The 23,025-nt window shown below is 38.0% G+C and overlaps 2 protein-coding genes across 6 annotated transcripts in view; one reads left to right on the forward strand and one right to left on the reverse strand.

Moving 5' to 3' along the window:
- LOC126950102 (uncharacterized) overlaps positions 1 to 23,025 on the reverse strand; it is a 480,177-nt gene that overhangs the window by 234,934 nt on the left and 222,218 nt on the right. The window lies entirely within an intron of this gene.
- BBS9 (Bardet-Biedl syndrome 9) overlaps positions 1 to 23,025 on the forward strand; it is a 510,510-nt gene that overhangs the window by 10,690 nt on the left and 476,795 nt on the right. For all 5 annotated transcript variants that reach the window (XM_050783267.1, XM_050783270.1, XM_050783269.1 and 2 more), the window contains 3 exons: positions 5,875 to 5,997; positions 12,220 to 12,370; positions 15,173 to 15,237. In XM_050783267.1, the coding sequence (XP_050639224.1) occupies positions 5,886 to 5,997; positions 12,220 to 12,370; positions 15,173 to 15,237 (328 nt within the window). In that variant the 5' untranslated portion in view covers positions 5,875 to 5,885. The remainder of the gene's footprint in view (positions 1 to 5,874; positions 5,998 to 12,219; positions 12,371 to 15,172; positions 15,238 to 23,025) is intronic.

Raw genomic sequence — 23,025 nt, forward strand, 5'->3', positions numbered from 1 at the left:
AGTCTTGTTCTGTCGCCCTGGCTGGAGTGCAGTGGCGCGATCTTGGCTCACTGCAAGCTCCGCCTGTCGGGTTCACGCCCTTTTCCTGCCTCTGCCTCCTGAGTAACTGGGACTACAGGCGCCCGCCACCCCGTCCGTCTAATTTTTTGTATTTTTAGTAGAGACGGGGTTTCACCGTGTTAGCCAGGATGGTCTCCATCTCCTGACCTTGTGATCCACCCGCTTCGGCCTCCCAAAGTGCTGGGATTACAGGCGTGAGCCACTGTACCCGGTCGGATTCCTCTTCTTCTTAACCTCTGTACCATTCCTTTGTCTTCTAAGCTTGTGTCTGGTTTTCTCCAGATTTCTCATCATGCACCTTTCCCTTTCGTGATTATGCTTTTTATCCTTTTATCATAGCCATCCTTCATAGCCATGAAGATGACTGTGCTGTGTCCTGTGAGTCCTCCTAGGAAATCATTGGCATTTCAAGTGTGAATTTGGGTAATATTCTGCTCTGAGCTGCGAGAGAATGATGTATCCTCATTCTTGTAGTCCAGTAGTATGGCATATTACAATTCTCCTAGGTATTTGGCATATATAGTGAGACTATCTGGGATGTATTGAATACTGTTACTTTCCTTTCAAAAATCCAGTAAAAGTATAATACAGATGATTATTATGTTTTTTGAATGCTTGCTCCCAGATTTGAAGTTTAGTAATCTGACAATTTGTATGGTTACATAATGTCATCAGTAAAAACAAATGGTGCAAATATTTTTCAGAAAGTTTCCCACATATTTTGAAACTCATTATAAATTTGTTTACCTGTTAGATATTTGTTCACTTCCATCAACTTCCAGTGTTTATCTAATTTCTTTCTTAGCATAAAGAGAGGACTTTGGATGGAGTTTTCGTTCTTTTTTCTCCTGGTATTTCTTTTTTTAAACTAGTCATTTTGAAAGAATTTCAGACTCACTTAGAAGTTGTAAAAATAATGGTTTCCCAATGAAAACAGTACAATGATCAAAACCATCAAATTTGTTTTTGTCGTAGAGACTGGATCTCTGTTTTGTAGGCTGGAGTGCTGTGCCTTGATCAAAGCTCACTGCAGGCTGGCGCGATGGCTCACACCTATGATTCCAGCACTTTGGGAGGCTGAGGTGGGTGGATGGCTTGAGATCAGGAGTTGGAGACCATCCTGGTCAACATGGGGAAACCCCATCTCTACTAAAATACAAAAATTTGCTGAGCGTGTTGGCAGGTGTCTGTAATCCCAGCTACTTGGGAAGCTGAGGCAGGAGAATCGCCTGAACTTGGGAGGCAGAGGTTGCAGTGAGTGGGATTGTGCCACTACACTCCAGCCTATGTGTCAGAGCAAGACTCTGTTTCCCACCCCCCAAAAAAGCTCACTGCAACTTCAAACTCCTGGGCTCAGTTGATCCTCTCCTCAGACTCCTGAGAGTAGTTGGGACTATAGGCATGGACCACAAGGCCCATCTAATGTTTTTATTTTTTGTAGAGATAGGGTCTCCCTATGTTGCTTAGGCTAATTATAGATGTTAGCCACTGGGCCCAGCCCACCATTAAATTGACATTAATATAATACTAAAGTTAAACTATAGATTTGATTTGGATTTTACCAAATCAAATTGGATGCACTTTTTTTTTGTAGATATTTCTAAGAAATTAATCCCAAAGAAAGTGCCTTTTATTATTAGCTCCTTATAGTTACACCCTTCTGTAAGCCTAGCAACCACATGGCTGTTCTACATTACTATGATTTTGTCATTTTGAGAATTAGAAATGTAATTATTTAATATTTTACCTTTTTGGATTTTTTTTTTTTCATTCAGCATAATGCTCTTGAAATCTATCCAAGTTGCATGTGTCAGTTATGTTTTAAATTCTTAAGTTATATTGGTATGGTGTGGATGTACCATAGTGTGTTTAACCAGGACATTGAGTTTTTTTCTTTAATGTAAGTTTAAAAAATCATAAAAAGAGATCAAAACCAGAGCAACAGCTAACACTTATTGAGTGCTTATTATGTGCCAGGTATTGTACTAAGTGGTCTACTGTATTCCTTTTTGTAAAAAACTAAAACTGTATATTTTTTATTTTTAATAGTGGTAAAATACGTGTAACATAAAATTGAACATCTAACCATTTTTAACTATATAGTTCAGTAATGGTAGGTAAATTGACATTGTTGTACAACCAATCTCCAGAACTTATCTTGCAAAGTCAAAACTATATACCTATTAACAGTTCTCCTTTCTTCCTAGCCCCTGACAGTCACCATTCTTAATGTTTCTGTGACTATTCTAGGTACCTCACATAAGTGGAATCATATGGTGTTTGTCTTTTTGTGACTGGCTTATTTTACTTAACATAATGTCCTCAAGGTTCATCTACATAGCATATGTCAGAATTTCCTTCCTTTTTAAGGCTGCATAATATTCCATTGTATGGGTATACCACATTTTCTTTATCCATTTATCCATTGATGGATGTTTAGATTGCTTCTACCTCTTGGTTATTATGAATTATGATACAGTAAATCTGTGTGTAAAAATCTCTCTCTGAGATGCTGTTTTTAGTTCTTTTGGATATCCACCAAGAAGTGGGATGGCTGGATCAAAACTTCTATGTTTAATTTTTTTTTTTGTTTTTGAGACGGAGTCTCACTCTGTTGCCCAGGCTGGAGTACAGTGGTGTGATCTCGGCTCACTGCAAATTCTGCCTCCCAGGTTCATGCCATTCTCCTGCCTCAGTCTCCCAAGTAGCTGGGACTACAGGTGCCTGCCACCACACCTGGCTAATTTTTTGTATTTTTAGTAGAGACAGGGCATCACTGTGTTAGCCAGGATAGTCTCGATCTCCTGACCTCGTGATCCACCTGGCTTGGCCTCCTGAAGTGCTGGGATTAAAGGCGTGAGCTACTGCGCCCGGCCCTATGTTTAATTTTTTGTGGGACCTACCCACTGTTTTCCATAGTAGCTGCACCATTTTATATTCCCACCAACAGTGTACAGAGATTCCAATTTCTCCACGTCCTTGCCAACACTTGTTATTTTGTGTTTTTTCCTTCTTGCAGTCATCATTCTTAGGTTGAATATATTTTTCTTTTTTTTGATAATGGATGTGAGGTGATGTTGTTTTGATTTGCATATCCCTGATGATTAGTGATTTTGAGCATCTTTCCATATTCTTCTTGGCCACTTGTATATCTTTTTTGTTGTTGTTTGAGATAGAGTCTTACTCTGTAACCCAGGCTGGAGTACAGTGGCATGACCTTGGATCACTGCAACCTCCGCCTCCTGGGTTCAAGCAATTCTTTTGCCTCAGCCTCCTGAGTAGCTGGGATTACAGGTGCCCACCACCACGCCTGGCTAATTTTTGTATTTTAGTAGAGATGAGGTTTCGCCATGTTGGCCAGGCTGGTCTCGAGAACTTCTGACCCCAAGTGATCCTCCTGTCTCTGCCTCCCAAAGTGCTGGGATTACAAGTGTGAGCTACCACGCCCAGCTCATTTGTGTATCTTCTTTGGAGAAGTGTCTGTTCGGGTTCTTTTGCCTATGTTTTAATGGCCTGGTTTGTTTTTGTTGTTGTTGAGTTGTAGGAGTTCTTTACGTATCCTGGATATTAATTCCTTATCATATATATGACCTGCACATATTTTTTCCAGTTCCGTAGGAAACTGCATTCTTATTTAATCATCACGACACCACTCTTACCTTTGTTTTGTAAATGAGAAAGCCGAAGTACAGAGACGTTCCTTAACTTTTAGTAACCTTCCACTGGTTGCATGGTTAGTATGTGGTGGAGCAGGAATTCAAACTCACACAGGTTGCATCCAGAGTCTGTACTTTCCCACCACATTATTTACAGCCAATTTCTTGGCCAACTTTGTATAAAAACAAATGACCTTGGTTTCAATGATTAGCCCATGTGGAAGGCTTACTTTAAGAGGTAGGTTGGTCTACATTTTAAAAAAGTAGAGCTGATCCTCATTATTGGCAGACTTTGTATCATTCGTGAATTTGCCTACTTGCTAAAATTTATTTGTAACCTCCAAATCAGTGCTCGCAATGCTTTTGTGGTCATTTGTGGTCAAGTGCAAAGGAGTAAAAATTGAGTCACCTGATGCACATGTTCCCAGCTGATGTTAAACAACTGCTTTCTTGTTTCAGTTCTCATACTATAAGCAAGTGTCCTTTCATGGTCTACAGTATTTAGTGTCATGTTTTCCCCCACATTTTGGTAAGTTGTTTTTGGAGGCGGGTGTGGTGTTTTCACTGTTTAAAATGGCCTGCAAATGTAATACTGAAGTGCTGTCTAATGTTCCTAAATGCAAAAAGGCTGTGATGTATCTTGTGGAGAACAGACAGATGGTCCCTGACTTACAACGGTTTGACTTATATTTTTCGACTTTAGGATGTTGTGGGAGTGATACACATTCAATAGAAACCATACTTCAAATTTTGATTTTTGATCTTTTCCCTGGTATATTAAATGCATTTTTGACTTAAAATATTTTCAATTTATGATGGTTCTATTGAGATGTAATCCCATTATAAATTGAAAAGCATCTGTACGTGCAATTAGATAAGCTTAGTTCAGACTGAGTTCTAGTGCCGATGGCCATGATTCCCATAGTAATGAATCATCAATACATATTAAATAAGGTATCTTTAAATAGAAGCACAAAAAACACTACATTATGTATTGATTGGTTGAAGAAACTGTTGTTACTAGAAGCTTGCAGGAATCTATCTAACCCTGTGTTTCTCCTAGGAGCAATGGCTCAGTATCTGCTAATTCATTGTTTATGGCAGCTTTATAAAACATAACTTTTGTGAATAAGGAGAATTGACTGCATTTCCTAACTACCATTTAAATCAGTGTAACACGAAGGAAAGCCTCATTTATGTTAAATAAATGAACTGTTGTAGAGTCCCAGGGCATGTGAATCTGTGTTGTAATTCAAAAGGTCCAAGTGCTTTCACATCTGCCATATCAGCAACTCAGTGGTAGGTAGGGCTGGTCTATAGTCATTCTAGATAAGAAATCAAAGTAAGGAGAGGTTATGTGGGTTGCCCAAGGACACACAGATAGTTACTGGTATAAATGGTCCTGCAGCCCAATTTTCCTGCTTCATTTTTGGTGTGAATTTCCCTTTTCTGTTTTGCCTTTCTGTAACTAGCATAGTAAGAGGAAGTGAATGCTTTTTAAGTACCTGTAACATACCATTTCCAGGGCTAGTCACTGATGGGTTTGATCTCATTTGTCTCAGCAACTCTTTGTAATAGGAGATGCAGTTGGCCCTCCATATCCCCGGGTTTCACATCCATGGATTCAACCAACTGCAGACTGAAACCTATGGATATGGAAGGCTGGCTGTACCAGGTCATTATATATAATAAGGGACTTGAGCAACTGGGGATTTTTCATCTGTGGGGTCTTGGAACCAATCTCTCACAGGTATGGAGGGCCAACTGTAGTGCAGTCTCGCCAATGACTAGACTGAAAGGAAGTTAGGTATTTCACCGAAGACTTATGTGTTAAATAGTGCTGATGGAATTTGAATCTTGATCCGCCAAAGAATATGTTCTTTTGTTATTTTCTGCAATTCTCTCCTAAATGTTTCGGAAGAGAGAATTAGCACAACATAAATGTATAATTCTCAGCCCAATTTACTAATGGTGTTGCAAAATATCTGATTAATGCTTCCAGCCATTTGGATTTGTGGTTTCATTTATGTGTACAAAATATTAAAAAGTTAATATAGAAATGTCTTCTCAGATCTGTCCAAGTTTAATTTGCTATGCCTTAAGACATAATTATTAATTCATAGTGTGAATTCGATTATTATAAATGTTTTCTTTTTAGTGTGAAAGAAAATGTCTTTATTTAAAGCCCGTGATTGGTGGTCTACTATTCTGGGAGATAAAGAAGAATTTGATCAAGGCTGTTTGTGTCTGGCTAATGTTGACAATAGTGGAAATGGACAAGGTAAGCAATTTACTACCATGCATCTTGGATCAAAGCTTTAAAGAGATCAAATAAGGCCGGGCACGGTGGCTCACACCTGTAATCCCAGCACTTTGGGAGGCCAAGGTGGGCAGATCACGAGGTCAGGAGTTTAAAACCAGCCTGGCCAATATGTTGAAACCCTGTCTCTACTAAAAATACAAAAATTAGCTGGGCTTGGTGGCAGGCGTCTGCAATCCCAGCTACTTGGGAGGCTGAGGCAGGAGAATCGCTTAAACCCGGAGGTTGCAGTGAGCTGAGATAGTGCCATTACACTCCAGCCTGGGTGACAGAGCGAGACTCCATCTCAAAAAAAAAAAAAAAAAAGAAAAAGATCAAATAAAAATGACTTGCTTTTCAAAATGTATACTTTTTAGAACTTAATTGAACTATCTTAATTGTACTTAATTTTGAAGGTGTTTTTTTTTAATAAGTAATAGGTAGCAGACTGATAACAATAGTCTTTCTGTTTTGTTTCTGTTCTGGTTTGTACTGATTCTGTCATATTGTTTGCTGGAATTTAGTACAAATTATATGGCATCACTTCATTTGTATCAAAATTTGGAAAATTTACTTTTGTAGAAATTCTTTACAAGAAAAATACATTTTTTTTGGACCTGGAAACCATTCATACCATAATGAAATTATACTAGCTCTATTTGGTGGTAGAAAACAATTGTTAAATCATTGCTTTCATTATCATATTATAATACTAAAACCTACATCCTAGCTTATTCTTATGCATCTTCATGCTTTTTAAGTGACCTTTAAAACAGTTTGATTCTATATTATTGTATCATTGCTATTTGAAATTTGTATTTGGTTTATAGTCATGGACTTTTTTTTTTGTAATCTAGATAGTCATTAGCCTCTTAAAAAGAAAACTTATTATAACTCTTCTTTTGTTTACTGCATATAAATATTATCCTCTTACATTTTTTAAAAATTGTTTTTCTTGTCTATAATTGAAACAGTGGAATCTGCAGGAAAATGTGAAAGGAGAAAATTGTGTTGGTAAAGCAGAAGAGTGGGAGTACTAAACTGCACTGAGCACCTACTAAGTTGTTTTGAAGGAAAGTTTGGTCCCTAATTTTCCACTGATAGGAGATGGGAAGGCCTTCTATTCAGAGGGTATTGGGAGGTTCCTCAGCCCTACCTCTGCCCTCACTATTTGTTAAAGCATGTGATTCCCCAATTATTTGGCCATGTAAGAGTCATGCCACAGAAATACCTGCCAGAGAGAACAATTTCAAACCTACTTCTGCCCAAACTATCTAAAGTTCAGCTTGGTTGGAAACTATACTTACTGATTATCTGAATGACATACTGTTCACTCATTCATTTCTATTAGAGCTCCTTACTGGGGTGCCACCAGTAGGTTACCAATATGCTGAGATACTGCTTCCCTCATAGTTTGTGGTGAGCTGTGAGCAGCTTCCTTTGTTTTCTGAAGCTTGCTATACAAAAATCGTTACATATGTGTGCTTCACATAGACAAAAACACTGATCATTGTGTTCCAAAGCCTGGATACCTGTGTCATAATATCCTGGGGTGGTTATGATGTATGAAGATTTTCTATCCCAGACACATGAGATGCTATAAGATTGTATTATCCAGGGGTAGGTGGGGTGGTGTGACTTAGGTATCCTAATTTTTGATAAGCTCCAAAATTGAATGCTGGCATTCTCAAGTTTGAGAATTATTTTTGTTGATCTTATAGAATGGAAAGTTAACAAGAGCAGTTTTGGATATGCTCTGTTTAAGATAGAAATGTCTAGTATACTGAATAGAGGTAGAGATTTGGGGATGAACAATATGGTGCTTGTGTTTGGAGATCTGAGAACAGGTGAAAATGCACAGGGAGAGAAGTTGAAATAAGAAGGGAGGAGGTATAGGACTGTAACCTGGAGAATAAGAGGATCAACGGGGGAAGTGTGAGAAGAGTAATAGATTCTGAAAAGAGCAGGCAGAGAGGCAGGAAAACTAATTAGGCTGGTACCTGCGAAGCAAGGTTTAGTGACATGAGGACTGAAAAGGTTTTTTTTTTTTTTTTAAAAATTTCCTCCTCCTCCTCCTCCTCCTCCTCCTTCTTCTTCTTCTTCTTCCTTTCTTCTTCCTTTCTTCTTCTTTCTTCTTCTTCTTCTTCTTTTTTTTTTTTTATAAGACAGAGTCTCACTCTGTGGCCCAGGCTGGAGTGCAGTGGCACAATCTTGGCTCACTGCAACCTCCACCTCCCTGGTTGAAGCAATTCTCCTGCCTTAGCCTCCCAAGTAGCTAGGATCACAGGTGCCTGCCACCATGCCCAGCTAATTTTTGTATTTTTGGTAGAGACAAGGTTTTGCCATGCTGTCCAGTATGGTCTTGAACTCCTGACCTCAGGTGATCCATATGCCTCGGTCTCCCAAAGTGCTGGGATTATAGGCATGAGCCACTGAGCCTGGCCTAAAAGTTTTCATGCTCTTTGGCAGCAAGTGGTTCATTAGTGTCTGTGACAAGAATGGATGCGTGGGCACAATGGTAATGAAATCTAGGTTTTCAGTGTATGAATGGGAAGTGAGTGGGAGGTGGGGAGACTATTTATGGCTCTTTAAAGAAACTTAGCTGTGAATGGAAGAAAGGAGGAAGATGATTTGGAGGCCATGAAGGGTCGAGGGAAGTGGGAAAAATTCAATGTAGGATAGAGGCTTTCATTGATGGAGCAGGAACCCAGAGAGGACAGTCAGAGATGAGATCAGGTGTACAGATGGAAGGTTAATCTTGAACAGATGTGGAAACTTTTTTCCACAGTGACAGAGGAAAGAAGGTAAGAATCTTTACAGATGTAGTGAAATTTGCGGGTCAAGTTGGAAAGTTGAAACAGTAATGTCAGTTGACCTCTACTTTTCTTTTAGGTGATCAGACAGTGAGAGAAGAGTTGCAGGGTTCCTGAAATTACTTTAGAAGAAGCCGAGTAAAACACAGAAAGATTCCTTGTTAATCTTGATAGTACAATTGAAATTGAACACGCCATGCATTTAAAGTGGTACTTACTTTCCTAATTCTCTCAACTCAAGATTCAGACTCTTGAGAGAGATAGTGAGAATGAGGGGGAGAGAGAGGATCTGAATAATACCATTTAGATTATATGCCAACCTGTGGCTTAGAGGGAAAGTTTATTACTAGAATTGGAGTAGAAAGCAAATGAGACTAATGGCTTTTCATTTAATGCCTGCATGTTCATTAATTCCTGGGGAGTCCCATATTTAATTGTAGCTTGAAATCTGTGAGAGTCAGACTTATCTGAGATCTGGTTACTATAATAGTCCTGCAAAGTATTTTAATAATCATACATATACATTTTGTTTCAGTGGGTTAGCTTGTTACCTTGTGGACTTGGCCATCCTGACCTCCTCTTATCCCTGAAGATAGGGCTATATTGACCTATCCATGAGTCTTGGTTGTTTAGTGAGTAAAAGTGGGGATTTAGGGCAGACAGGATACATGGGAAGCTTAGTGGGGAATATTTTAGGAAGGTTTAAAGGTTTAAGTCTTCCCCAACCCTTCCGGACTCCATTATGACAGTATAATTCCGTTCTTCCTGATCAGTGCCTTTACTTTTACTTAAGAAGGCTGGAGAGATTCGTCAAGTCATTTGTTATTGTAATTTAAAACTTAAAGAATCAGTCTCTGAATTAGCTTCTCAGTGGTTAAGCCCCACTGAGTTGTAAGTGGTGAGAAATGTTTCTGCAGAGTACCAAAGACCCTGAGTTTATTCTTTACCCTTAGATGACAATTTTGAGATTTAAACCTATCATTCTTTTATTTTAAATTATCCAGTGCCCTTCGATAAAGCTATCTTACTTGTGGTTTGGTGTTCCTCCTTGTTCAGTTGCCTATGGCAGCAGCTTTCCGGTCTACTAGAGTTTCACCTGCAGTGGGCACAGAGTCTCAGATGACTAGAGATGATAACTTGATTAATTGTTCTGTTACAATGTGCAGTGCTACTTAACCCCACCTAGAACATGAATGAGAGTGTTCTGTGAAAGGGCATTTATTTAAAGTGGCCCCCAAATACTGAAGGAGCTGAGAACCAAAGATTGAGGCAGACAAATCCAGTTTGTCAGTATACGGTGATTTATTAGGTGAACTTATGGGCAGAAATGTCCTGGGCAGTTGCAAGACCGGTAGCTCTCCACACCACAACCCCCAGGCCTAGGGCTTGTATCTTGGGGAATAAAAGTATACATGCTCTGGAAAGAATGTGTAGGTGGCTATGAGTGTCACAGCCTATGATATATACAGCAATATAAAGTGCTATTTTGGAGGAAAGGCAAAACTTAATGAATAGGTGTTTCTGCATAAAGAGTAATACATCAACTAGAGATCTTGGAGGAGTTCTTTGACTCGAGTTTAGTCAGGAGTCACATGGCAGATTAGCATTTAAAATAAAGTCACTCTTGTCCCCACAAGGAATCTTACTGTTTTGTACCCCATTTCAGGTCAAGAACCAATTCCCATACTTTGGAGGCCAAGGCAGGTAGATGGCTTGAGTCCAGAAGTTTGAGACCAGCCCGGATAACATGTCGAAACCATATCCCTACAAAAAGTACAAAAATTAGCTGGGCATGGTGGCACATGCCTGTATTCCCAGCTACTCAGGAGGCTGAGGTGGGAGGATCAATTGAGCCTGGGAGGTTGAGGCTGCAACGAGCTGTGATTGCATCACAGTACTCAAGCCTGGGCAACAGAGTGAGACCCTATCTCAAAGGAAAAAAAAAAAAAAAAAAAGAACCAATTCCAAATATGCTTGCATGTTTTCATGCCTGCAGTTTATTTTTTAGTGCTCATTTCTATATCAGTTATCTTTTTTTTTTGGCCACAAGTGGCAGGAAACTGATAAATTTAAGTACAGAAGGTACTGAAATGAATGTAAGATAGCTTTCCCAAATGCAGGCAGAGTTGAACTAAACAAGCCTTTAGTGGGGACAGGAATGGGCATGACTCTAGAGACCTTGTAAGTCTCCAGTATTGAAGTTCCCAAGATTATACCTCTCTCATAGGGTTATTATGAGGATTTTTTTTTTCTTGAGATGGAGTCTCGCTCTGTCACCCAGGCTGGAGTACAGTGGCACTATCTCGGCTCACTGCAGCCTCCACCTCCTGGATTCCAGCGATTCTCCTGCCTCAGCCTCCTGGGTAGCTGGGATTACAGGTGCGCCACCACACCCAGATAATTTTTGTATTTTTAGTAGAGACAGGGTTTCAACGTGTTGGCCAGACTGGTCTCGAACTCCTGACCTCAGGTGATCCGCCTGCCTTGGCCTCCCAAAGTGCTAGGATTACAGGCGTGAGCCATTGCACCCAGCGTTTTTTTTTTTTTTTCCAGTGACAAGGTCTTGTTCTTTCGCCCAGGCTAGAGTACAGTGGCACGATTATAGCTCACTGCAGCTTTGAACTCCTTGGCTTAAGCAATCCTTCCACCTCAGCCTCCCAAGTAGCTGGGACTAAAGAGGCATGCCACTGCACCCAGCTTTGCATGGCATTCCCTCTTTGTCTCTGTTCTGTCCTCTTAAAGGACATTAATTGAGTTCAATCACACACCTAATTAACTGTTACCTCATTTTAACTTGATTACATTTGCAAAGACTCTGTTTCCAAATCAGGTCACATTCAGAGGTACCTGGGGTTTTATGACTTTAACATACCTTTTTTTGGGGGGACACAATTTAACTTATAACACCCATTCTATCATTTCCCCTTTTTGTACTTAAGATGAGGCATTGCTAATCAAGGCACTCTATCTAGTGACAACTCAGAATCCTTTTTAATACAGTGTTTTCAACAGCCATAACCAGTTATAGAGTTGGCTTCTATGATGGAATCAGTTTACAACATTTTACTAGTCCTTTGATAAAGGAGCTTGCTTTGATTGAGTTAAATTATGACTTCGATACCAAATAAAGGTTTAGGAAAAAATGCAATATGTTAGTACATTTGACTGTAGGGATGTAAAGCTATTTATGAAAGCTTGTGTGTTATTAAAATAAGTACACTTTAATTATACCTTCTTTGACAGAGTGGCCTTTGTATATAAAGCAAGACTGAATTCTTTTAATTTTTAGATTTATCTTTTACACATTAGAAAGCTTATTTCTTAAGAGATTTGCTAATGTTTGTTTCTTCCTCTTTTTTTTTTTTTTTTTTTTTTTTAAAACTCTCTACAGATAAAATAATTGTGGGTAGCTTTATGGGATACCTAAGGATCTTTAGCCCCCATCCTGCAAAAACAGGAGATGGAGCTCAAGCTGAAGATTTGCTTCTAGAAGTGGATCTACGAGATCCAGTACTTCAAGTGGAAGTAGGAAAGTTTGTTTCGTAAGTAAGCCCACTAATTCTGGTATTTTACTTGGAGTATGTCAATCCTTTGCTGGGTCACTTTTGTGCATTTTTCAAAGAAGACCATCCATGAATTAAATATATTTTCTGGATATTGTCACCTAGGTGTTTCTCATGTATGGCATGCTTTTTATGTGGAAGCTATACATTTAAGATATAATAATTTAGGGCCTTTTAATAGTAATAGACTTAAGATGCCTGACATTATCAGAAGCTTAAAGACAAAGAGATAAGCTTTTGAAAATAACCAAATAAAGAAATAAATAAGAAGTATCTACTTATTTAAAGTTATATAAGTGTCCATTTATAATTAGATGAAGTAGCAGATAACCATTACTTTTTGGTTCATAGCGTTGAGGTTTTAAAATGAATACTTATTTGGGGTAGAGAGACCCTATCGTTTCTTGAAAGAAGTCAGTTCAACCTAAGAAGTAAGTCTTCCCCCTACAAGAGCTTTGTTTCAAAGTACTTTATTCTTAAATCTAATTTATTTTAGAAAAACGTTTATTAGTTTGAACTTTGGGTAATATGTCTGCTTTTTATTTACTGATTATATTGCTGATCCTCTTATTTTCATACACAAACTGTCTTATAATTAAGCTTGCATTTCTTAATCATTTAAAAGTATGATGAACACTTATCAAGTAGCCAGAGTTGATTTGCCTCCTCTTTTTGAGCTCCCTTTTGCCTTTTTAAATCTGGGCAGTGCCCTAAGCTCTGGATTTTGGCATTCTGCATTTGTTTATCATAATTTATTGGCCCCAGGGGCCATTTGTCAGGGCCCTAACTCCTGCTTGAAAACCAAACAACCACTCACCCTCTTCTAGTGAGATATGTTTTATTCTGTTGGGAAGCTGTAGCTTAGATGCTTTAGGCTAGGATATGAGATGAGACTTTTATGCTTTGTGACTGATGTGGTTGGTAAATGTCTACTTCATCTAAAAGCAGATGATGATTAGGTGCCTATCATGTACCTGGGACATATTAGATGTGATGGATTTACAAAGTAAGGAGACAAAAGCATTCTTCCCTCTGAAAACCGTTTTTACCTTACCATTAAAAAAACTGAAACACAGCCAATAAACTTTCTGTATAGTAGTCTTTAAGTCTAGCCCTCATCTATGTGATCACATTGGAAGGGGAGGAAGTTAACGTTAATAAGTAGATAGTATACTAGGCCTTTCTGTGACATCATGCTCTTTTCCTGAGCATGGTGGAAAACTCATTTTGAATGTCCAGGGCACATATACAAAATTTCCAAAGGTGTTACTGATTATGTGATAGTCATGTATATTTGCATTTTCTACTAGTAGAGCAAATTATGAGTATATATTAATTGTAACAATGTTTTACAGATGTTATCTAATAAGATTCTTATTGGTAAATAAGATACTAACACTCTGAAAGTTTAAATGATCATACGTACAGTAAGGTGCAGAGTCAGAACCCCCATCTAGGTCTGCAGACTTCGATTATAGTCCTTGCAATTTAGAACAGAGTCTGTATCAGGGGTTGCACACTGGAGGCCTGCTTGTACATGTGAGCCTGCTCTGTATTGTATTGTATTGTATTGTATTGTATTGTATTGTATTGTATTGTATTGTGTTGTATTGTATTGTATTGTATTTCGAGATGGAGTTTCACTCTCGTCACCCAGACTGGAGTGCAATGGCGCGATCTCAGCTTACTGCAACCTCCGCCTCCCAGGTTCAAGCAATTCTCCTGCCTCAGCCTTCCAAGTAGCTGGGACTACAGGCACTTGCAACCATGCCTGGCTAATTTTTGTATTTTTAGTAGAGATGGGGTTTCACCATGTTGGCCAGGCTGGTCTCGAACTTCTGACCTCAGGAGATCCACCCCCTTCAGCCTCCCAAAGTGCTGGGATTACAGGTGTGAGCCACTACACCTGGCTACCTGCTTAGTATTTTAAATTTAAAAGAGCTGTCAACATTTAAGAACCAAGAGATTTCACATAAAACCCCTGCTTTCTGGCTTTTCTTGAAAAATGTGGGGCTCTGGCCACAAGCCCAGAACCAAGTAATAACCACCTCCTTTAGTCTGGTCTCAGTCTCCAGTTAATCACAGCCATTTATACCCTTTACTCATTAACAACCCCTGGCTTGATCCTTGAAAACTGAATTTAGGATCTCTAGACTGTGCCATGCTACTGTTTCTGGAAACCACTTGAGATAGGCTGGGAATCGTAGTGGTGATATTGGTAGTTTATTTCTATTTGAGATTTAGTCCAAATGGAAATATTTTCAATACTTTTAATAAAATTTCAGAGATGGAAGTGATATATATGCTACTTCTAACAATGGTTGGTGTTTTGTGATGTTTTAACCTTTACAAGATGATTTCACATTATTTTATTTCATTTCATTGAACCTTTTATTTTTCATGAGAAATAGGCTCAGGGAGATTTAAGTGACTTGCCCAAAGTCACAGGTGAATTAGTCAGAAAGCCAGGACTAGAACTTGGATTTCTTTATTGAAAGAAATAGCACTTAGGGAGGGACCTGAGATCTGACCTTTTTTTTTGGAAGCTCTGTTGGCTTCAATTTGAAGGCAGTGCCTTGAGGCAGAGTACTTGAGCCTCTGGGTTGTCAGATTGGTTGTTTATCATTATATTTATTTTTCAGTTTAGAATGTTATCTAATGAATTGTTTTGTTTACTCACAGTGGCTGTGGTTATGAGATGTTTTTGAAATTATTTTACAACTTTTTGGTTATATCTAAAACTAATATTGCAAAACTTTAAAAACTTTCTCTGTTTTTCAGAGGTACTGAAATGCTACATTTGGCTGTGTTACATTCTAGAAAACTTTGTGTCTACTCTGTCTCAGGTAAGAAACATTTTTACCAATGTAGAATTTATATTACAAATTGGGCTTAATGTTATATAAGAATAGATATTCCCTAGTGCCGACTTGGTAGAGAACACAAAACATTTAGTTGAATATTTTCTTGTCTTGGTTAGCATTTTCCCATTTTTCATTTATTCTTTCAGATACTTAGACTATTACATTTTCATGGTCTACCGTTTCTGTGTATACATATCTTTCTAGCAGAGGATTCCTCTTAATCACCTGCCTCTCCAGAATTGTTTCCAGGATTGCCTGTGACTAATATAGGCCAATTTTGGGTACTTAGGACACTTGAGTCTTAAGAAATGTTCTACAATAACAAAATTGATTAGATGCTAAGTCATAGTGGTTTGAAGTACATTTTCTTTGGTGAACCTCAAGTATTTTCTCTTTACAGTTCCAATTTCTTGGTTTTTGGTTGTCTTCACTTAGTCAGACTTCATCAGGTTTTATTCTCTGACATGGTTCTGTGGGTACAAGTATAGTATGTGGTTTGGTTTTTATTAAAATTATAGTATGTGGTTTGGTTTTCATTATATTTTATTTTGGCCTTTATTAAATGTAAGATATAACTTAAAAATTTTTATTTCAGTTATTAGGTAAGTTTAGTTCAAGTTGAGAGTTATTTTAATGGATGTCAGTGTTGGGGGCATTTTTTTATGGGTATGAGAAAACTAAGTGTCTGTGAGGCTGTTCCGTATACCAGAGATCCTCTCCTTTGGAGCTTGCTGTAAATGTTAGCTTCTAGGATTTGGATTTCTCAGACTTATTCTCTTGATTTGGGCTTTCTTTGTATTTTGCTTTCAATTTGAGTAATGATGCATATTTACTCACTGAGTTGGAAATTCTTAGGCAGTCTCTTTTCAGGGTGAAGATCTTTTAGATTTCTAAGGCAGGCTTGCTAACCTGGCGTGGTGTGTGGTGGACATCCAGTAAATACTTGCTGAATGAATGAATGAACAAATTTCTGGGTAGTGCTGAGGCAACTGACAGTGACTTTCTTTATTCTTCACCATGTGCTGTTTTCATCCCCTTCTCTGTTACACTATCATTTTATTTCCCACTCTGTTTATGTCAGAGGCCTGATAAAGTGTGCTGTCATTGATTTTATGGTAAAGGACATGGTTTCATGTTGCTCCTCCTAGTGACAGGGCATTTATTTAGTATGCCGGAGTAAATGGAGAAGGTATTATCATACGATATAGGTTACTTTATTGCATGGGTCTAGTTGTTCCTCTGTTTTTGACCGTAAGCCTGTTATTTTTCTAAGTGGGATACACAAGCCATGGAGGAGAACTTGCCTACAGTTATAGTTACCCAGAATACTTCTTTGGGAATTAGTTCCTTCTGAAGGCTCCATGGGGGGTGCTAAGCAGGGCAGAGAGGAGGGTATCTTAGAAACTAGAAATTTGATTAGACACTAGGCCTTCCCTGGTCTTGCTCCAACTATGGGCCAGAAAGAGACGCCTCTGGAGTTCCACTGGGGCTTAGAGCACAGACAAGGGATAAAATGTGTACTTATCAAAAAAACCTACTGAAAGAAACTGGCATAGTAGGTGACAATTTGTTTATGGCACATTGGTATCCTCCTTCAAGTAAGTGTTGAAAAAGAAAGTTATTTGCTATGGGAATGGTGATATTATTGCTCTTTTATTCTTTGTGTTCATTTAAAAGCTTTGTATTCTCTGGGCACCAAGAGTTGTCCAAACTACATTCTCTTTTGCCCCACCTCACTTCCCTTCTGTCTCTCATTTCTTCAGCCTCTTTTGATATTTGTGGGCTGACAATTTGTATGTTTTTCCTGGCTTGGCTTACATTGAGAAGCATGGGAAGTTAATGTTTTTGTTCTCTTGAATATGTTTCTTGAAGTTCCACTGAACTTTTACCTAGCTTTTACTGTAACAGGGGAAGCACAAATATTTTCTAATTTAAGTGAAACCCCTAGTGTCAGCAGATAAACGTGTGAGCTGAACTTGACATCCTTTTTCTCAACTGCTCCCTTCTCAAATATTTTTTGTTTTCTAAAAAAGCTTTGAGGCAAATCAGAGGAGACCTTCTAAGGTCAGTCTCCTGGACATACCTAACAACCCTTAATAGTCAGAGGCTATTTTGCTAACTTCTTTTTGGTGGGTTATGTGTCATCAAATGTATGCTTAATATAGAGAAAAAACAGGGTCTTGCTGACCTGAAGTTGGCCTATCTTATCATACTCTGGTGAAGAGAAAGCATCACATGGCATCTCAGATTTCTTTCTGATGGGCTTCAGTTTCTGAATAATTGGTTACAGATGTGTGAGTGTAAGCCATACTGATTATGTTGTTTTAAATATTATTTTCCAAAAAAATGTGTACTTCTCAAGAAGCATTTACTAAGCATCTGACATATTTATAGAATTTTAATGGTTTCCATGAGGAGGGCAAAAAAGATGTGGTTCTTTACTTTTGACAGGCTTATGTAATCTAACTTGGTTATTTAATGCAGTGCACCTTTACTTAATCTGTAATGGCTTTGCGTTTAACGTCCTTAGATTGCTCAGCAGTTACCTGAAATTGCACTGAAAACTGTTGTCAAAGTGACCTTTGATTTTCCAGAGAATTTTTTGGTTTAAATCAGATCTTGTTTAAGTAAGGCCTGTTGCATAAATGTTTGAATATTCATGTATTTTTGAATTGAAACTTTATAATAATTTTATGTAGACTATAATCGTATATGCTATATTCAGTCCATATATCCCAGGGTAAAACCTATGTAAATAACTTTAATATTATGTCACTGATGCCTTTTTAGGGAGAAAATGGTCAGAAATATTAGATTTCCAAATACTTATTTTATTCCAAGGTAGTTATCTAAGGAAAATTGTGTTTTTCTCCATAGTTGCATTATTAAGTTTTAAAGTGCTATTACCTGAAATTTAAGATGTATCAATGCATTTGGAGTTTTTACACAAAGCCTAATGTCATTTCATGCCAAGTTTGTTTAAATATTGGCTGCTGACACCTATGTTCATTGACATGAGTTCCTAATGTTCCTGCTTGCATTTTGGCTAGCAGGCATGTATATAAGTGCTTTTCTTATTCAGAGGGATTGATTGATTTGGCTGTGTGTAGATAAAATAGTAAAAAAAAAAAAAAAAATAAAAAAAAAAAAAAAAAAAAAAAAAAAAAAAAAAAAAAAAAAAAAAAAAAAAAAAAAAAAAAAAAAAAAAAATGTTAAAAGAAAAATCTTAGTCAAATGAAATTTAACATTTTAATTGAGCAAAGAATGATTTGTGAATTGGGCAGCCTCTTGAACCATAGTAGGCTCAGAGAGACTCCACCGCAGCCAAATGGTAGAAGATGATTTATAGACAGAAAAAGGAAAGTGACAGACAGAAAAGGGTAAGTGATATACAGAAAATGGAATGAGGTACAGAAACGGTCAACTTGGTTACAGCTTGATGTTTACCTTATTTGAACATAGTTTGAACAATTGGCCTCCTTCGGCGAAAACTCAGTGATTGGCACAAGAGTAGGTTGCAGTCTATTTATACCTCCGTTTAGGTTATAGTTCACTATGTACAGAGAAACCTTTCGGCTGAACTTAAAATATGTAAGGAGGCAGCTTTAGGCTAAACTTGATTTAACAATTTTCCCCTCTTGGTCATCCTCTCAATTTTGAGAGATTGACCAAAACTAGTCATTGATGTCACTATCACCATCGTAAATGTTCTTATTTCATCTCAAAACCCACTGGGAAATAGCAGAACAGTGAGTTTTGTAAGGTTGGAACAAGGAATTCAGGTTTTTTTTTTTTTGTAAAGGTTAGAGTAGAGGGTACTTCCTTATGCTGGAATGTCCTGTTTATAGGAGAAAAACAAAACCTGGTCTGTTCTAGGAGCTATGTGTTTCCTTGAGATATTAGTTTGATTGTGTCACATTTAGCGTGAGTGACTTCATGTTGTCTTGGTCTTGTCTGTTGGGACCTAGTGCATGAGGTTAGTCCAAAACAATGGCCTTCCATAATTTGATTTAGAAAATTTCCCCTTTTAGTCAGATTCTCACATAGGTAAGTGTGACCAAAACTTAGGGCCTTAATTCTACTCTCAGTTAACATCAATTTTGGGTTTCTGATCTCAGGATGTCATTCATAGGTTACAGTACCCTCATGGTCACACATCTTTTTAAGCTCTTGTCCTAGTTGAAGAGAGATCATGTGGCACTCTAGAGATGGCTGCATGCAAACATTTAAAACTTTTGAGAGAATATAGCACACTAAGGAGATTACTATTTTGACTATCAGAAGGATAATACCTAGAGTTTGGAGCATGCTTCTTAGCCAGGGTCCCCATGAACCAAACCAACTAAAATTAAATAGATCAAAGAATGAGCTAGATAAAGAGTCTGTTCGTTTTAAATAAACAGTCTCTTCCTTAGTCCTCTACAACTGAATCTCTATAATGCCCAATGTGATGCATTTCTCCATGGTCAACAAGAAATGCCAGCAAGTGCACAGATACTGCTATTTAGCCAGTAAGTAATCTAGAGCAGTTCTATTATTTAGCATAACTTTCATAAGAGAATATAAAGTCCATTATGTGATTGTAGCCTTTAGGGTAGAATCTGCTATAAAGCCTATCATGAGGGATAAATTTCTAATCATTACCTCATTTACTTCAAACCATGGAAAAGGAGACCTAACAAATGATGCCTATTTAGAAGAATGAAGACTTATTGGAAATGTTCTCTTTAACCTATGATGTAGGTTAAGAGGAGTGGACCAGTGTCCTGTTTCTGACTGATTATGAGGCAACAAATGTGTCATTAAAATTTCTCACCTTCTCACCTGCATTAGGCCTTCATCTTTTATCTATTGTGGCATAAGATTATCCATGTATAAGGCTGGCTGCAAAATCCTTCACAAATGAAAGTATACCCTGTGAATGCACACAATAGACCCTCTTTTCACTTCTATTGCTCATGGAAGCATAAGCAAGAAAAAAATAGGTAAAACTCTTCTGATAGCAGAAAAGTCTTGATCCATGATCTTGAGAAAAAGCTGTCTGTATCATGGATGCCATCTTCTTCTGGGGAGAAACTTTCCTGTTTAGCTTTACTTTAAGATTTCCAATGTGTATACAGTTCCAAGAGTGGAGGGGCCCTTTTGAGTTGTGAGATTATTAGCTCAAAATTTCAAGGTCGCAAAGTTTTGCTGCAATGTAGATGTTAAGGGCAGCCTTTCTCTGGTATTCTCAGAAGATTCAATCTTGGGTTCTAGAATTTGAAGGGATTGATTTTCCTCAGTAAGTGGACTGAGAAGAGCTTTCTTTACCTGATGAAAATATACTTTGACAAATAGAGCTAATGTTATCAGCCCTCTTGCATGGGAAAGCTTTTATACAACCAGAAAACATGCATTGAAAATGACAATTGAATGAAATCTTTCTATAAGTGTTTAAATGGCTCATCAGCTAGCAGAAATGTACCTGAAATTTTGGTTGTCTTTCCAGGAATATGGGTTTGACAAAGCAAACATTGGTTGTAAACTATTTTAGCAATATGGAACAGTCACCACACCAATTAATACCTTTTTTTTTTTTAAATTTAAGTTCTAGGGTACATGTGCACAACGTGCAGATTTGTTATATAGGTATACATGTGCCATGTTGGTTTGCTGCACCCATTAACTTGTGATTTACATTAGGTATTTCTCCTCATGCTATCCCTCCCCCTGCCCTCCACCCCATGACAGGCCCCAGTATGTGATGTTCCTGCCCTGTGTCCAAGTGTTCTCATTGTTCAATTCCCAGTTATGAGTGAGAACATGCAGTGTTTGGTTTCCTGTCCTTGTGATAGTTTGCTCAGAATGATGGTTTCCAGCTTCATCCATGTCCCTGCAAAGGACGTGAACTCATTCTTTTTTATGACTATGTAGTATTCCATGGTGTATATGGGCCACATTTTCTTGATCCAGTCTATTATTGTTGGACATTTGGGTTAGTTCCAAGTCTTTGCTATTGTGAATAGTGCTGCAGAAAATATATGTGTACATGTGTCTTTATAGTAGCATGATTTATAATCCTTTGGGTATATACCCAGTAATGGGATCACTGGGTCAAATGGTATTACTGGTTCCAGATCCTTGAGGAATTGCCACACTATCTTCCACAATGGTTGAACTAGTTTACAGTCCCAACTACAGTGTAAAACCGTTCCTGTTTCTTCACATCCTCTCCAGCATCTGTTGCTTCCTGACTTTTTAATGATCATCATTCTAACTGGTGTGAGATGGTATCTCATTGTGGTTTTGATTTGCATTTCTCTGATGACCAGTGATGATGAGCATTTTTTCATGTGTCTGTTGGCTGCATAGATGTCTTCTTTTGAGAAGTGTCTGTTCATATTCTTTGCCCACTTTTTGGTAGGGTTGTTTGTTTTTTTCTTGTAAATTTGTTTAAGTTCTTTGTAGATTCTGGATATTAGTGCTTTGTCAGATGGGTAGATTGCAAAAATTTTCTCCCATTCTGTAGGTTGCCTGTTCACTCTGATGGTAGTTTCTTTTGCTGTGCAGAAGCTCTTTAGTTTAATTAGGTCTCATTTGTCAATTTTGGCTTTTGTTGCCATTGCTTTTGGTGTTTTAATCATGAAGTCCTTGCCCATGCCTATGTCCTGAGTGGTATTGCCTAGGTTTTCTTCTAGGGTTTTTATGGTTTTGGGTCTAACATTTAAGTCTCTAATCCATCTTGAATTAATTTTGTATAAGGTGTAAGGAAGGGATCCAGTTTCAACTTTCTGCATATGGCTAGCCAGTTTTCCCAGCATCGTTTATTAAATAGGGAATCCTTACCCCATTTCTTGTTTTTGTCAGGTTTGTCAAACGTTGGATGTTTGTAGATGTGTGGTGTTATATCTGAGGACTCTGTTCTGTTCCATTGGTCTATATCTCTGTTTTGGTACCAGTACCATGCTGTTTTGGTTACTGTAGCCTTGTAGTATAGTTTGAAGTCAGGTAACGTGATGCCTCCAGTTTGTTCTTTTTGCTTAGGATTGTCTTGGCAATGCAGGTTCTTTTTTTGGTTCCATATGAACTTTAAAGTGGTTTTTTCCAATTCTGTGAAGAAAGTCATTGGTAGCTTGATGGTGATGGCATTGAATCTATAAATTACCTTGGGCAATGTGACCATTTTGACTATATTGATTCTTCCTATCCATGAGCATGGAATGTTCTTCCATTTGTTTGTGTCTTCTTGTATTTTGTTGAGCAGTGGTTTGTAGTTCTCCTTGAAGAGGTCCTTCACATCCCTTGTAAGTTGGATTCCTAGGTATTTTGTTCTCTTTGAAGCAATTGTGAATGGGAGTTCACTCATGATTTGGCTCTCTGTCTGTTATTGGTGTATAGGAATGCTTGTGATTTTTGCACATTGACTTTGTATCCTGAGACTTTGCTGAAGTTGCTTATCATGTTAAGGAGATTTTGGGCTGAGACGATGGGGTTTTCTAAATATACAATCATGTCAGCTGTAAACAGGGACAATTTTATTTCCTCTTTTCCTAATTGAATACCCTTTATTTCTTTCTCCTGCCTGATTGCCCTGGCCAGAACTTCCAACACTATGTTGAATAGGGCATCCCTGTCTTGTGCCAATTTTCAAAGGGAATGCTTCCAGTGTTTGCCCGTTCAGTATGACATTGGCTGTGGGTTTTTCATAAGTAGCTCTTACTATTTTGAGACACGTTCCATCAATACCTAGTTTATTTGAGCATGAAGTTTATAAGTTTATTATTAGCATAA

This window comes from Macaca thibetana, chromosome 3 (genome assembly GCF_024542745.1).
Source record: "Macaca thibetana thibetana isolate TM-01 chromosome 3, ASM2454274v1, whole genome shotgun sequence".
NCBI classification, from domain to species: domain Eukaryota; kingdom Metazoa; phylum Chordata; class Mammalia; order Primates; family Cercopithecidae; genus Macaca; species Macaca thibetana.